The sequence below is a fragment of the Saccoglossus kowalevskii genome, chromosome 2, assembly GCF_978046115.1.
Source record: "Saccoglossus kowalevskii chromosome 2, keSacKowa6.1, whole genome shotgun sequence".
Taxonomy (NCBI): domain Eukaryota; kingdom Metazoa; phylum Hemichordata; class Enteropneusta; family Harrimaniidae; genus Saccoglossus; species Saccoglossus kowalevskii.
In genome coordinates, this window is record NC_140642.1 from 17,275,002 (window position 1) to 17,290,608 (window position 15,607).

Here is a 15,607-nt window from a genome sequence, read left to right on the forward strand (position 1 = left end):
TTCAAATACAATTTTATTTATTTAATGTTTTCCCACACTTTGATTTTGTAATATTAATGTTTATTCTATTATCCAAGTAAAATTTTAAACGAATTTTGTTTTCATCGTAAATTGTTGTTCAGTATTATAATAATTATTTATGATATTATTTAATGTATCACTGAAATCTGAAATATATAATTTAAAGCGGGGAGTTGTCACCTGCGCATGCGTCAGATGGCCATAGCATGTCATTGTTTACAAACACGCGTATACCCATGAGCCTTTGCGTTTTTAGCGTGTGTTGTTATCGTCGCTTGGGACGACCCCCCCCCCCCCGCTCTAATTTAGATCGGAAAAACCTAAAATATATTCCATTTCTATTTATATCCCACAAATCCATCTACTCAAACTTAAACACAAATTTGTCAAACTCATTACGTGTCTACCGGCGTAACATATCCACCATACATAAGTATTCAACATACACTACAACGTATTGCAGTTACTATCTTCCTAATAATTATGCATTTCTATTACGTAATGTTTCACAACTAACTTGCACATTTATCCTTATTACTTACACGCAAAATATCCCGTCAATGACAACGCATTTTCGTAAGGCCAAGTAAAAATATGCGCGATCACAATATTCTTTTTAATCACCGACGTGTTAAAGTAAAAATGTCGCCGATGAAAACCTATTCACCGTCGTCGTACTTCGTAAAGGAGTATAAATGTCCGATAAACAACGTAGAAAGACAAATATATACAATGCATAATACAATCAATGACAGGAAGAGTAATAAATAGTAATATTATATTGCATCTTTAGATAAAGATACATTTCTATCAGTTGTTAGCAATATGGCAATATATTTATTTTTTATTAGACGCATAAAATCCTTAGGAAAAGATAAAAAGGGTCTTACAGAAAAAAATTAAAATTATAATCTAAAAAGAAAGAAAAAGCTATTTTAAAAATATAAAACAAATCAAAAACAAATATGAATAAACAATAAAGACAATTTGCAGCCAATGGTGAATACAGAATATAGAATGAACACAAAATGTAACCTAATACACTGATAGTTGTTGCTGTTTTGTTTCATAGCTGTTTTTTAAGAAGACAGCTAAGGCTTGTGCTAGAGTATGGTTTCCCATAATCAATATGATTTTATTCTGACTGTTTTCTTTATCAAAATTTGGAACTTTATTTTGTGCAGTCAAGAATAATTTGTCCCTATGATGACTGTAAGCTGGACATTTCATTACAAAATGTTGCTCGTCCTCAGTTATATTTTGGCTACACATATCACATGTTCTTTTATCCACTGGCACATTATTATGTCTGCCTTTCTCAATTTTAAGCTCATGGTTGCTTGTCCTAAATTTTGCAATTAACCTTCTAAGACCATGGTTCTGCATATTAATTAGGTAATTTTCAATTTTTAAATCTTGTTTGAAAAGTCTGTATACGGCAACCGAGGAGGGTCACGACGGTGCTTTGTGAAAAGTGTCACTTTTTTGTACGTTTCATTTTTTCCGTATTTCTAGCTTTTATAATTAATATTTGATTTGCATTTTAAAATGGCTTTGTTGATTAAAATCAATACAAAATTTAAAAACAAGAGTGAAAATTGAAATCCTCATCTTACTTTTGAAAATGAATTTTCATTTGAAAATTTACTTTTATTTTTAAAAAGTGATTTTAAATCGAAAATTTCATTCTATTTTCAAAAATGGATTTATATTTGAAAACTTACTTTTATTTTTGAAAATAAATTTGCATTTGAAAATTTACTTTTATTTTTGAAAATGAATTTGCATTTGAAAATTTACTTTTATTTTCGAAAATGAATTTGCATTTGAAAATTTACTTTTATTTTCGAAAATGAATTTCCAATTAAAAATTTACTTTTATTTTTGAAAATGAATTTCCATTTGAAAATTTACTTTTATTTTTGAAAATGAATTTCCATTTGAAAATTTACTTTTATTTTCGCAAATGAATTTCCATTTGAAAATTTACTTTTATTTTTCAAAATGAATTTGCATTTGAAAATTTACTTTTATTTTCGCAAATGAATTTGCATTTGAAAATTTACTTTTATTTTTCAAAATGAAAATGAATTTGCACATGAAAAAATACTTCTATTTTTGAAAATGAATTTAAAATTACATTTTACTTTTGAAAATGACTTTGCTTTTTAATTTTGGTTTTGACACAGTCCCTCTATCACTGGTTTTTACTTTTTTCGCCCTTTGCTCCTTGACCTCTAATCTCTGACCTTAACTGCTCAGCCAATCAATGACTTTTGAACGGCGCTTCTTACGTACACATGTTGAAGCAGGGTGAAGAGTCTCGCTCATTGAAGTTTTTCCCTTGGTGAGAAAGGTGAGTATCGGGACTTATTTACATGTTATGAGGTCTGAATTGAGACGGTCGTTTGCCTATCATACAAATACTTCCAAAGATAATCGCCGAAAAGCATGGATTGCTAAATGTTGTTCGTTGTAATCATCATCGTCACTCTGCGTCTCACTATACTTCATTGCCTCGCACAGATTGGTCGGACTGAAATATTTTCTGGCAATTAGGCATATATGAAGCCACTGACGTATATTTGGTTACTTTAATCTGACATTCAGATTGTTGTGGAAAGAACATGGCAATTAAAGTCTAGCAAAGAGTGGCGAAACTGTACATGAAGTCACCCACTCATCGAGTCGAATTTGAAAATTGAATGACATCATCGAATATGACTGCTGTAACCTATAATTCTATAATTTCCCGGGAAAATAAGAAATGTTTTATTATACAAGGCAACCAAAGTTTGACTTTTATAGACAGGTGAATAATTGTTGCCTGTATTAAATTTTGTTGTGATTTGTACCCACCCCAATCTTAACTCCAACCATGGAGCCTGGAGGTAAAAAAAAAGAATTCGTTTTTTACCTTCATGCTCTAACCCTACCCCTACCTTCCACCACCCCAAATAAATAGAATTAAGGAAGATGCAGGTCAGATTTTGAGATCGAGTGAGGGGTCGGATTATTATAAGTTAGCTCTACTTTTTGAATGCTTATATTACAGAATGGACTGTGATCATGAAAATATCCCTAGGGGAAAATGTTCTAAATGCTTGTGCAAGCAGTATAAAAAGCAAATGCAGTCTAATAAGTGTAAGGCATGTTCTTGTATGGCTAGAGACCATGTGAGTATATAATATGCATTTATTTATTTATTTATTTATTTATTTATTTATTTATTTATTTATTTATTTATTTATTTATTTATTTATTTATTTATTTATTTATTTATTTATTTATTTATTTATTTATTTATTTATTTATTTATTTATTTATTTATTTATTTATTTTATGTTTATTTATTTTATATATTTTTTTTTTTTTTATTCACCCTTCAAGTTGCTCAATTTCTAGAAACAGAAAAAAAAGGAAAGGTTAATATTACTGACAGCAGGCATTAAAATGTCAAGTAAGATCCTGCTTCCTGACTTCAAAACTTTTATTTATTGCTGTGCTACAATGCATAGGTATGGTTTCTAGAAACTCTCCATATTTATAGAGTATACTGCAATTTGTTATACTTAACTCATTGTATCTGCTTTTATTGAAGAGAGAGCAAAGACTGCAAAGACATTTACAAGACTACACATGTCAACTAGACAATATGCAAATGCAGCCGTCCCCAATAAACAACAATCAATCTTGGGTATGCTGGGTCATATTAGTTGTTCTTTAATAATAACAAATGTTTTTTTTAACACATTTTTCATGCTAGTGTGCTGGTTCTTGCCAGTTATGTGCATGCACAAATTTCTTAAGTGCATCAAGTGCAGGTGCAGTGCTGAAAATGGAGTGTGTGATGTGTGGTCATAGCATTAAAAAACACACACCTTCAAAAAAAACTGGTGAGTTTGATTTTAACAAAATTTATATTTCCAGTCTTGCTAATCACTGTTCTCCTGCAATGTATTTGCTAGACTCATAATTTGAACTGTGCCAATCTGAGGGTTAGGATGTTTTTAGAAAACATTTGTGGACACATCAAATTTTTGTAATATTTTGTGTGTATTTTACCATTTCTATAAATTGTATAGGCAATCTTTTTGGTAAGTCTCTCTATACATCTTGTCATTTTGCTACTGTATTTGCAGGTCAGAATTTATTGATAATTCAAATGTGCAAACTAATTGTTGTTTTTTTCCTAACCATAATTTCAGGACATACAGTGAATAGTAGCCAAGCAAGCAATGATAGTGAGTGAAAAAAGAATTCATATCAGTATTAGTTACCTATATTGCATTTCCATTTCGTACATGTCAAGTATTGATTATCGTACTTGTAGATATAAGTACTGTTGAATACTTTATTTTCGCTTGGAATTTATTTTCGCTATTTTCGCTGAAGGGATGTTTCCGTGAAAATAAAATCCAGCGAATATACTTTTTTTCCTATACTTCACATTAAACTCATCAAAAATCAGTGAAAATAAATTCCACACAAAACGCCCAAAAAGCCTTTTCAGTGAAAATTAATTCCAGCGAAAATAAAGTATTCCACAGTATGCACATTTGTACGTTATTTAAATGGAGAGATATCAATTCTGTCAATTCAGACCCTAAGAACAATGATTGGTCCCTCCATGACATGTAGTCTTTTTTCATCATGCTAGAGGGTAAATTTCCATGTTAATATATGCATATATAATGCACATTTTCAAGCAAACACTAATGTGAAAATGAAAGAAGTAATCACATATCATTTGTATAAGTATGAATCTTCAGTGACAAGTAGCGTTCTGGCTCAAGTTCATTGCATTCTATTTTAGAACATACAATATAGATGCAAGCAGTGATAAGGAGATTTCCAAATAATAGCTACACTGGCTGCAAGTCTGCAACACAGTGATGGTTGGTAGTATTGTCTATCAAAAAAAGCTAAAATAAATTAAAATCATAAATTTATTATATAACAAACTAAATTTAATTAACAGTACTTGAAAATGGAGATGCCTGTGATGTCTGGATCATGTTCACGCTGAATAATATACTAAATGACCAAATGTAAACATTGTTGCACAATTGTAAACATCACACAGTGCTTATTGGGAAAGCAATCATCATATTCATTACACTCACTGTAAGCGTCTTTGTTGAATATGTCTAGTGGTTGTTTTGCTTAGCTCAGGTGTTACCTGAGTAAAAGGCGTTTATAGTTATGTTATTTTGTTTCAGATGCAGACCACAAAAGTACCACAAGTACTGAAGGTAATTATTGATATGTTTTTAGATTTATTGCCCCATGAAACATAGAATAGAATAGAATAGAATAATGCTTTATTAATACCGTAAAGAAAGAGTTAACATTTCCTTTTAGGTTTTCAGATTAATAAAGTAAATAATAAAAGTACATGAAATATAAAAATTGATTTAAAAAGAATTCAACATTAGTGAACAATTCAACATTAGTGAACGACAAGAATACTACAGACAAATATTAATAATATAAGAAATATTAAAATACTGTGATATGTAAGTATAGAATATGTAAAAAATATAGAAGAACATGACAAAATAAAAGAATTAGTCTTGTTTAGATTTAACTAAATATTTGCAGAGAGTGATAAGATGGTTTGTATTTGGTGACTGTAGTACAAGTTTAAATTGTTCTTTTTTGTTCAAGTTTTGGTAATCACTGTTAATTTCTTTAAGGATATTATATATGTCATCTCTGTATTCTGTGTACAGTTTACATTCTAGTAAATGATGTAATTCATCTTCTATCTCTTTACAGTGGGTGCATAATCTGTCTTTTATCAGTGTTTTTGGTTTTGTGTACCTTCCTGTTTCTACAGCTAGTTTGTGACTACTTGTTCTAAATTGTGCTAGTATTTTGATGTAATGTCTGTTATCTATGTGTTTTATGTAATGTTCCATGTCTAGTGTGGTTGTGTATGTACTGTAAGTGCGCAGTTTTGCATCATCTCTTTTATTGTCATTGTTCCATGTGTTAGTGTAATATTCTCTAATTGAAATTATCACTTCTTGTATTGTTATATTATCTATATTACATTTAGTATATATTTCTAAGTTGTCTTCTAATGACTTCAACCATGACCCCGGGTAATTATTTTTCTTCATTTCCTTCAGTGCATAGTATGCCAAGTTGTTGTAGTCAAGAGTTATTAGGTGTTTATAATACCTAACTGCTTGGCAGTATATTTTGGAGATAAGGGGTTCCCGTCCCATTTCCATCCTACAGGCTATTTTGTTTGTCTTATTATTTAAATTTAAAATTTGTCTGCAGAAACGGATGTGATACTTTTCAGTTTCTGTCTTATCCCATGTAGCAGGTTTGAGAAGGACACCCTAAATTTCTCCTGCATATGTTAGGATTGGTAATTGGGTCATATTTAACAGCTTTAATTTAATATTAATATTATTTGTATTATGTAAATATAGTTGTGATTGTATACATTGTGCTTTGTATGCTTTGTCTGCTAGTCTATCAGCTATAGTTACAATATTACTATTTGACTTAAAAATTACTCCTATGTACGTGTATTGTTCTTTGACTTCTATTTCTTCTTTTCCATAGGTGAATTTTTGTGATAATATTTTACACCAGTTTTTCCTGAATATGACAATTTTTGTTTTTGATGTGTTGACTTGTAGCCCCCAACTAACTGTATATGTATGAAGGTAATTTAGTGCATTTTGTAGCCCTACCTTTGTAGTAGACAATAATGCAATGTCATCTGCATATTGTAGACAGTTAATATGTTTACCATCTAAGTCTGGTGCTGGCATTTCAATATTTGACAGTCCTTCAATAAAGTCATTCATAAAGATGTTAAACAATGTTGGGCTTAAAGGGCAGCCCTGTTTAACACCATTATCTAGCTTGAAATGTGGTGTTATAACATCTCCTAATTTTATAACAAAGTCCATGTTTTTGTACATCATTTTCATAATGTTATATACTTGACTGTTGATGTTATTTTTCAGTAGTTTATATTGCAGTGCTGTTCTCCACACTGTATCAAAACATTTTCTTAAATCCACAAAGCAGCAGAATATTTTTTCCTTTCTTAATTGATATTTTTTAATAATGGTGTGGAGTGTCAATATATGGTCAGTAGTGCGATGTTTGTTACGAAAACCTGCTTGGTTTGGATGTATGGTGAAGTTACTTTCTAAATAGCTGGATATTCTTTTGTTAATAATACTACTAAATATTTTAGCAATGATGTTGCTAACAGATATACCACGGTAGTTATTAACATCCATTTTATCACCTGTTTTGTGTACTGGTGTTATAACATTTGTGTTCCATGACTGTGGATAAATACCAGTTTCCAAGATGTGGTTATACATTTGTTGTAAAGCTTGTTTCACTATTTTGTTGCTATATTTCAACAGTTCTCCTGGTATTCCGTCTGGTCCAGTTGCTTTATTGTTTTTCAGTTTTCTTGTTGCATGAATAATTTCCTGTAATGTTATAGGTTTGTTTAGTTCATGATTGTTGTCCATTTCTTTCTCTAGCTGCAACAGCCTGTCTTCGATTTCTTTTATTCTCTCAATGGGAGTTGTATCATTTCTACTGATTTTCTGAAAATGTTCAATCCATGCTGTATATGGAATTTCTTTTATTGAACTGTTTTCTTTTGTCTGTATTAATAAGTTTATCTTCTTCCAAAAAGTTTGTACTTCATCGTTCTCATCTGCTTGTTCAATGTTTGATAATAATTTTTGTTGTTTCTCTTTCTGTAGTTTCTTTACATATTTTTTGAATTTCTTCTTCTTAGTGTAGTACATTATTCTTAGTTTACCATCTGTTGGATTTTTTTGTAACATTTTTGAAAGTGTTTGTAATTCCCTTTTCATCATATTACATTGTCTATCAGTGAATTTTACTTTGTTTTGTTGTGTTTTCTTCTTTACTTTCTTATGTATGGAGCATTTATTTGCAAATTTGTCCATTAATGTTTGAAATTCATGAGCGATCTCATCACTTTCTTTGCTGTTATTGTAATTTTTTAAGAATGTATTTGCAATGTCTTCGCTCTCCTTTGTTTTCATGTAGATTTTATACAGTTCTTTATTTATTGTGTTCCATTGGTATTTTGATGGTGCCTGTGCCTGTAGGTTTTTATTTATATCCATGTTCTCTTTATAACTACTTTGTGTTTTTAGAATTGTTCTGATTGGGCAGTGGTCACTGGTTGTATGTAGTTCTTGTACTTCAAAATGAATGATACTCTTAAGAAGTTCTTCACTAGCTATGCTGTAATCAACAGTACTTGCACCATGGTAACTATAACATGTCAGTTTTCCTGACCAGTCACCGGGAGTTCTTCCATTTATTATTCTCAAGTGGTTTGTCTTACATAATCTAACAAGTTCTTCTCCAAATTTATTTTTCCATGTGTCTGCGTTTCTCCTTTTCTTGATGTTTGTATCATAAATGTGTGTATCTGGTATTGGGAGGTTTGTTTGTAACTTGTCTTCATCATCTATAATAATATCTTCAAGTTCTTTGGTTCTTGCATTGAAGTCTCCTTGTATGATTATATTTCCTTTCATTTTGAATTCTTGTATTTCATTGTGCAGTTCTTCATATGGGTCATTGTTATTTTGGTTGTAATAACTTTAATTTTTTGGTGGTATGTATGTTGTCCCAATGTAAACATCTTTTTCTAAATGGAAAAACTTTTTTCTTAATTTACACCATATTGTATAGCTATTTCTTGTTGGTATGATCTGGATTCCTTCTTTTATACTATTTCTGATAAAAATGCTGATACCACCTGATGATCTCCATGCTTTCTTATTTGTTGTTCTAATTTTGTGATACACATAATATCCCATTGGTTTTGGTATCAGTCCTTTACTTTCCTTGTCAAGCCAGGTCTCAGTCATTGCATAAAAGTGGTAGTTTTTTATGTGATGTTCTATGTCTAATGTTCTTTCTGTTTTGCTATCCAATGTTTGACGAGTTGGTTTGTAGTTATATCTTAGGCCTGCTGTATTCCAGTGACCAATATTGATGTAATTTGGTGTCATTTCATTGTATATACATTGTCTCTTTTTTTTCTTTATCGTCACTGTCATTATTGGTAATTATTTATATTTTCGTTGTTTGTGTTGCTGTCCTGACAGTGTCTGTAATTCTGTGATGTTTGCCATTTAGTATCATAGTAGCTCTTCCATGGTGTTGTATAGCCTCTGTGTGTAGAAGAATGCATCTCTAGATATTTATCATTAAATCTTGGTTGATAATTCTGTTTTTTATATTCTTCTTTGTGTCTTTGTTGGTGATAGTGTACACTTCTTGGTCTAGCTTCTAGAAAGGTGTATTTATTTACCTCATTGTTTATATTTGTAATAAACATGGTGGTTGCGTTATATTTATTGATGTGTATTCCATCTCTGCTTAATAACTGTGTTGTGATATTGCCCATTGGTATAACATGTATATCTTTAGTTTTTTTACTCCTAATGTAAGAGTTTATTTTGTCCATTATATTTGTTCTCTTTACCTTCCAGTGTTGACGTGGTATCATTTCACACAGAAAAATTTCTGTTGACGGATATTTCTTGTGTGTTATATTTATCAGTACATTGAGTTCATTCTTGATTGATTCAGAGTCTGTCTCTTCATCTATGTCATTTCCACCAATATTTATTGTTATACTTTTTAGACTTTGTGGGAAATGATTATTTTTAATAACTTGTTGGAATGTTTCAATCTTTGCACCACTATAAGTAAAAACCATCTGGTTCTTTGCAAGATCACTGTTATAGATGTGTTTAGATTGAGAGTCACTGATTATCAAATGCTCTAGTTGTTGTGGTATATTACGTTGTTTAAGAATGTGTCCTTTTTCAGTAGAATTACTTGTAGGCTTGTTATTTTGCTTCTCTGATTTTCCCTTTACAATATCACTATATTTGGTTTTATTTTGAAGTGGGTCTCTTGGTGGGACTTCTTTGTTTTTCCTGTTTGATACCAATGACCATTCCTGTTCTTGTGTGTTATTTATTCCCAGTACGTCTATCTTTTCATTAATTTGTTGGAACTCGTTTGCTATAGATTTTGTTATTGTTGTAGTCATGTCTTCTACTTCCTTTTGTCCAATATTTGGCTTTTCTTGATTATGTTTATGTTCAGCTTGTAATTGTTCAATCTCTCGGTTTTTTCTTTGTAGGTCATCTTGGAGTTGGTTAATCTGAATTGTTTTTTTCATGTTCTCATCTCTCATTTTTTGTAGATTCTGTTTTGTAGTTTCCAATGCATCTTTTCTGGTTTGTAACTGTTCTTGAAGACTTTGTATTTCAATATCTTTTCTTTCTTCCTTTTCATTTAGTTTCTTGCTGGACTTGCTTGTAAAGTCTGTTATTTTCTTAAGTATTTCATTGTGGCTTGTTGTTATTTTTGTATCTAGGTCTGTAATCAGTGTCATGTAGTTTCCATGTTTTTCTTCCATTATTTCTATGATTGTCTGTAGTAAGTCTTTGTTGTTATGTTCTGGTGACAATGTTGTAGATCTTCTAACTGGTATTCTACTTGGTGTTTCTTCTTTTATAAAGTTCTTTAATGGTGTAGTATGAAGACTTTTCTCATCTCCATTGCTTGAAATACCAGAATCAGATGTACTGCATATTATTCCTTTTTTCTTCTGTTTACTAATTTCTGTTACCTCAGACTCTGCCATGATACTTTGTTGACTATTTCTTTTACTGGTATTTGTTAATTCTTCTACTTCATAAATATCAGATGAGTATTTTGTATTTGGTTTTCTGTATTGTCTTAAACTTGCTTTTGTATTAGCGTTTAATTTTGTTGTATCCTGTTCTATGGGGGTTCTGTTTTCACTGATATGCACGTCTAATTTTAGAGACTGTTGTATTTTAGTAAATATTTCTGTACCTTCATTCATTATCCATTCATAGTAATTATTTCCCTGTATTAATAATGTCCCATTGTTATAGAACTTGACTGTTACTGCTGTGTGTTCACTTATTATATGCAACTGTTCACTTTTTTCTTCTTTCTTTTTAATGTAAGAGAACTTGTTTTCTGGGTAAATAAATTTAAATGCTCTTAGCCATATAGAATTAAAATTTGTCTCTGATTTCAAGGTAACGCTACCATGGTTAAATTTTAACTCTATAGATTTCCCAACATATTTTTGTACGAATTCTCTTAGTTTGTCTCTATTCTGTTCTTCTGTCTCTTTATCAGTTCTTCGTTTCTCTATCTCAATATTACTCATCTTTTTTGTTTATTCAGTAATAATTATTTTACCAAACCTATAACTATCCCAGTGCTTCCACCTCTCTTATAGAGAGGTTTTAACACTACCGGAGTTGGCCGCCCAGGAGATAATTATATAGTTTGGTTGTTCTATTTTAGACTTAACCTAACTATAGTCTATTATGTGAATTTATTATATGCTGAAAAGTTTTCTAAATAGTGTAATTAAATGTATATCAAGTGAGTGAGTGAAACATAACTCCTAGTGCATACTAACAATAACTAACTTTAGGTTCCTTGTTATATAAAACAAATAATGACACTCTCTACAGTAGTGACCTTTTGTTGTTTATAACAAAGACATCAGTGTCTTTGTTTTATAGTATTACATGTAGTAATGTTTTCATTCTAGTATATACAAGTACATATCTAACATTTAGAAACTCTTACTAGTTTGAGCAGTTAACACAAGGTTGAAATACTTTTATAAACAAGTTGATTTTCCTGGTTGATTTGCTGACCTTGCTGCTGTTGCTGACCTTGCTGCTGTTGCTGTCCTTGCTGCTGTTGCTGACCTTGCTGCTGTTCACTTGTAAACATTCCTTTGTCTGCCAGTTGTCAGTCTTTCCTTGTGCTTGCATTTAGTTATCCCAAATAACTCTTCTCTGGTTGTATATAGTGTAGTATATCTTTATCAGCTCCAAAGACTAGATGTTTATAAAACTTCTCTGGTTAATTGTTGTTGTCCACCTTATGATATACTGTATAAAATGAAGTATTTTTGAAGAGAAAAATCTCATGGTACTGACAGGAAGTCAGCCATTTGTATGTATATATGCATAGTGTCAGCTGAGGATACAGTCAGTCTTGTCTTTCTGTCCTTTCAATTTTCAGGCCAATTCTTTTGAATCTTGCTGTGAATCATGGTCCAACATTTGTGTCTACATGCATCAGTCTGTCTGTCCTTTGTTTGTTTGCATTTAAGTACAGAATCATAATTTTAAAACTTTAATTTTATAGCCAAATTTTGAACACTTGTTGTTGGTCATTATCTTACACTTGATAGTGCAAACTACCAGCTTACATACATCAGTCTTTCTATCTGTCTGTTTGTCTGGATATTCACATATATGTATAGAGTCATTAAACTTCACAGGCCATTTATATTATTATATAAGCCCTATACACTGTATGTCTGTGTCAGTGTTTCTGTTTTTTGTTTGTTTGTCTGTCTGTCTGTCTGTCTGTCTGTCTGTCTGTCTGTCTGTCTGTCTGTCTGTCTGTCTGTCTGTCTGTCTGTCTGTCTGTCTGTCTGACTTGCAGTTAAGTCGTACATACATCTGTCTTCTTTTTTGTTTATTTGTCCATATATTTGTATAGTCATAAATCAATGATCACGCCACTACCAATGTAAAATAAAATGTTTTGAATAATTATTCCAATGTCAAAAATAAATTATAAATGAAATCAAAAATCAATTTCAAAATGTTCAAAATGCTTCTCATCATGGCTGGTTTATTCAGATTAGTAAAACATCAAAAATTCACTTGTATAAAGCAGTCAGTCACATACAGTACCTTACCGATCACTCCACAACTAATGTCTGATTGAAAAAAATCATTTTAATAAAAAGAAACTTTTGGTGAAACTACTAATGATTAAAAAAATCATTGCAGGATCTATGTCAGCACAAGAAAACTCAATGTCAAAAAGTTTCCATCATGTTTGTTTTTGTGATGTGATCTTTTGGCCTATCTTATTCACAGACTGTTGCCTTTGTGCCATGGGGTGTTCTAATCATAACCCTATCCCACAAAATCTGAAATAGAGCATTCTTGGTAACTCCATATTGATTGAGGTAACACACAAGACAGTCTCATACCTTTTTACGGCTGTCGGTATATTTTAGTGTCTGGCCAGAGATATTTTATACAATTCACTTGTTACTGTTTTTTTTCAATTACCCAAGAATCCTCCATTACATATTTTGCCACTATTTTTGCACAAAAATGGCAAAAAATCATAGATAATAATACATAAAAAAACACATATTTACAACAACCATACCTAATAATATTAATGTCATGATACATTAATTTTCCTGTTTACTAATTAGAGCAATGACTCACATTTTCATTGTAAATTTGTTTAAGTATATTGTAAAAATAATTAAAAGTAATGCAGTGCATAAGCAGTTTGTGAAAAGTGGAACAAATGTACAGATTTTTCATGTGTTGTATTGTGCTTATGTGTATTACTGCATTATTATTAGGGTACATTGAGATTAATACAGTATGTGCACTATTATTTAGGAACTTTTATACAATTTATGTTATATTATTCTATTAGAGACGTTGAGATTAATACAATACATGGCCATTAACATTAATGTGTGTTTAATATATTATGTTAAACAGTGTTTATAACACAAATTTCGCCAGTTTCCCATGTGACTTTTTGTTCATGTGACTTTGCATTTCTTTGTTGTTTTCTTCCAGGCGCCATATTAAAATCAATTTCTCTGTTGTTGTTACCTAAATAAGTATTTTATTCTTTGATCCTACCACCATCCCAAAACACACCTCCTGGGACTTCGCCATAGTTTCAGTAACTTCATATAAGTTAATATTAAAAAACAAAATAGTTCTACCTATTCCCTTTTTTGGTGAGCATGCAATAACATTGTATCTCTATGATTTCTTATAGATACATGGGCTGAAATAGAGAAAAAACAAAAACTCATTGGAAGACAATGTTTGGCAAAGAAGCCACATAATATAAAGGTGAAATGTCCCAAGGTACGAGCTGCTGTTCACTTTATAGATTAACTCGTGTATATCAGCAATTGTTTTTTTAGCTCCGCTGTTGACTTTGTCAAGCAGAGCTTATCATATGAGTGGTTGTCCGTCTTCGTCCGGTGTCTGTCGTCCGTGTCAACTTTTTACCTTTTCAACATCTTCTTAAAAAATGGAAGCCTGAATGCTTTGATACTTAGTGTATATGTACCTTGGGTGGACCTCTCTTAGATTTGTTCATTTCATGATGATATCTTTTGGTCATACTTTGTAATATTTGGTAAAAAGTGATATTTTGGACTTCTTGTTAAAAACCACAAGTCTGATTGCTTTGATGCTATACATATTGTTCATTTTCTAATGATGTCTTCAGTTCTTTAATTGAAATGTGCATTGCTAACAGTGAAGCCATCTCAGCCAACAGGCTGCTTGTTTTTTCTCTTCTTAAAAGCCATGATTCTGTGCATGGTCTTTTGGTATAAACTTAAAGGTATTTTGATTGGACTATAAATCTCTATATTTAATGAATATTTTTGTTGCTGTGGTGTAATTGGTGTATTCTCAGAACCCATTGCAGTATTGTGTTGATGAAGTTGTATGGTAGGTTTGTTTTGTATTCTGTAATTTACCGGGGTAATCTTATTCATGTACAATAATGGACAACCATTCAACCAATAATTAGATATAATCACATGACAAATGAGTTTCCTAGTGGACACACTGCCTTATTAACTCACCATAGTCTTAATTGAGGGATCAGAAGGATTGGTGAATGTAATTTTTTCTCTTCATTTTGTAACTGTATACTGTATTAGGTTTTCATGCCTGTTTTCACCCATTATTATTATTTTCAGTCCTGGGTGAGTGTACCATGTCAGGATAGCATTATGATAAGGAGATGATCACAGACCCTTGTCACATAGTCCCAAACTGGAATATAGTCTTTGTAGCAAATGCACTTGCAAATTGCACGTAAAATTTCAAGAGAGTGAACAGTTGCATTCAATGTCTGTAATTGTTACCTGGCGCAAAAATGAATATGAACCTTTATACTTTAAAGTATATTGCCTTAAACAGCTTATATCATGTACTACTAGTATTAATTTATTTTATTTGTTTTTGCATCAGACTCTAACAATTGCAAGGGTTATATTTGATGGTAAAAAATATAAAAAGGCTGCCGGATTAAAAGACTTTGTAAGTAATAATCAGATGAGTTCTATGATTATGACCAAGAGTTTGTTACATTTTTTATTTGAAACTGTTACATGCTGGATCTAACTGTGACAACACATATAACAGTTTTGATGTTATTTGATACTGTTATCTGATCCATCAATTTAATTTTGACTTCCTTGTCATTTATTTTTTATCAGCATGTTTAAATAAGGATTGCTGCCTCAGAATGTATTGAGCACACAATGCTTTGTTTGTTATCTACTGCGCAATGTTTTAAAGCCATGTGTGTGTTTGTCATAATTTTTAGCTCCGCTGTCGACTTTGTCGAGCGGAGCTTATCATATGAGTGATTGTCCGTCTCCGTC

General features: G+C 31.2%; 1 protein-coding gene across 1 annotated transcript; it reads left to right on the forward strand.

The window, feature by feature from the left end:
• The first annotated feature begins 2,291 nt into the window (after positions 1-2,291).
• LOC146748243 (uncharacterized) lies at positions 2,292-15,344 on the forward strand. Its single transcript, XM_085504988.1, has 7 exons — positions 2,292-2,377; positions 3,077-3,197; positions 3,788-3,917; positions 4,230-4,265; positions 5,244-5,276; positions 13,975-14,066; positions 15,192-15,344. Exons 2-7 carry the CDS (start codon positions 3,078-3,080, stop codon positions 15,342-15,344), a joined length of 564 nt encoding a protein of 187 aa, XP_085361114.1. The 5' UTR covers positions 2,292-2,377; position 3,077.
• The last annotated feature ends 263 nt before the right edge of the window (positions 15,345-15,607 follow it).

Excerpts from the sequence above, each read along its gene's own strand:
- LOC146748243 (XM_085504988.1), top strand. The coding sequence starts at position 3,078 with ATGGACTGTGATCATGAAAATATCCCTAGGGGAAAATGTTCTAAATGC. Across the intron at positions 3,918-4,229 it reads CACACCTTCAAAAAAAACTG|GACATACAGTGAATAGTAGC; the intron begins GTGAGTTTGATT and ends CCATAATTTCAG. Across the intron at positions 5,277-13,974 it reads AAGTACCACAAGTACTGAAG|ATACATGGGCTGAAATAGAG; the intron begins GTAATTATTGAT and ends GATTTCTTATAG.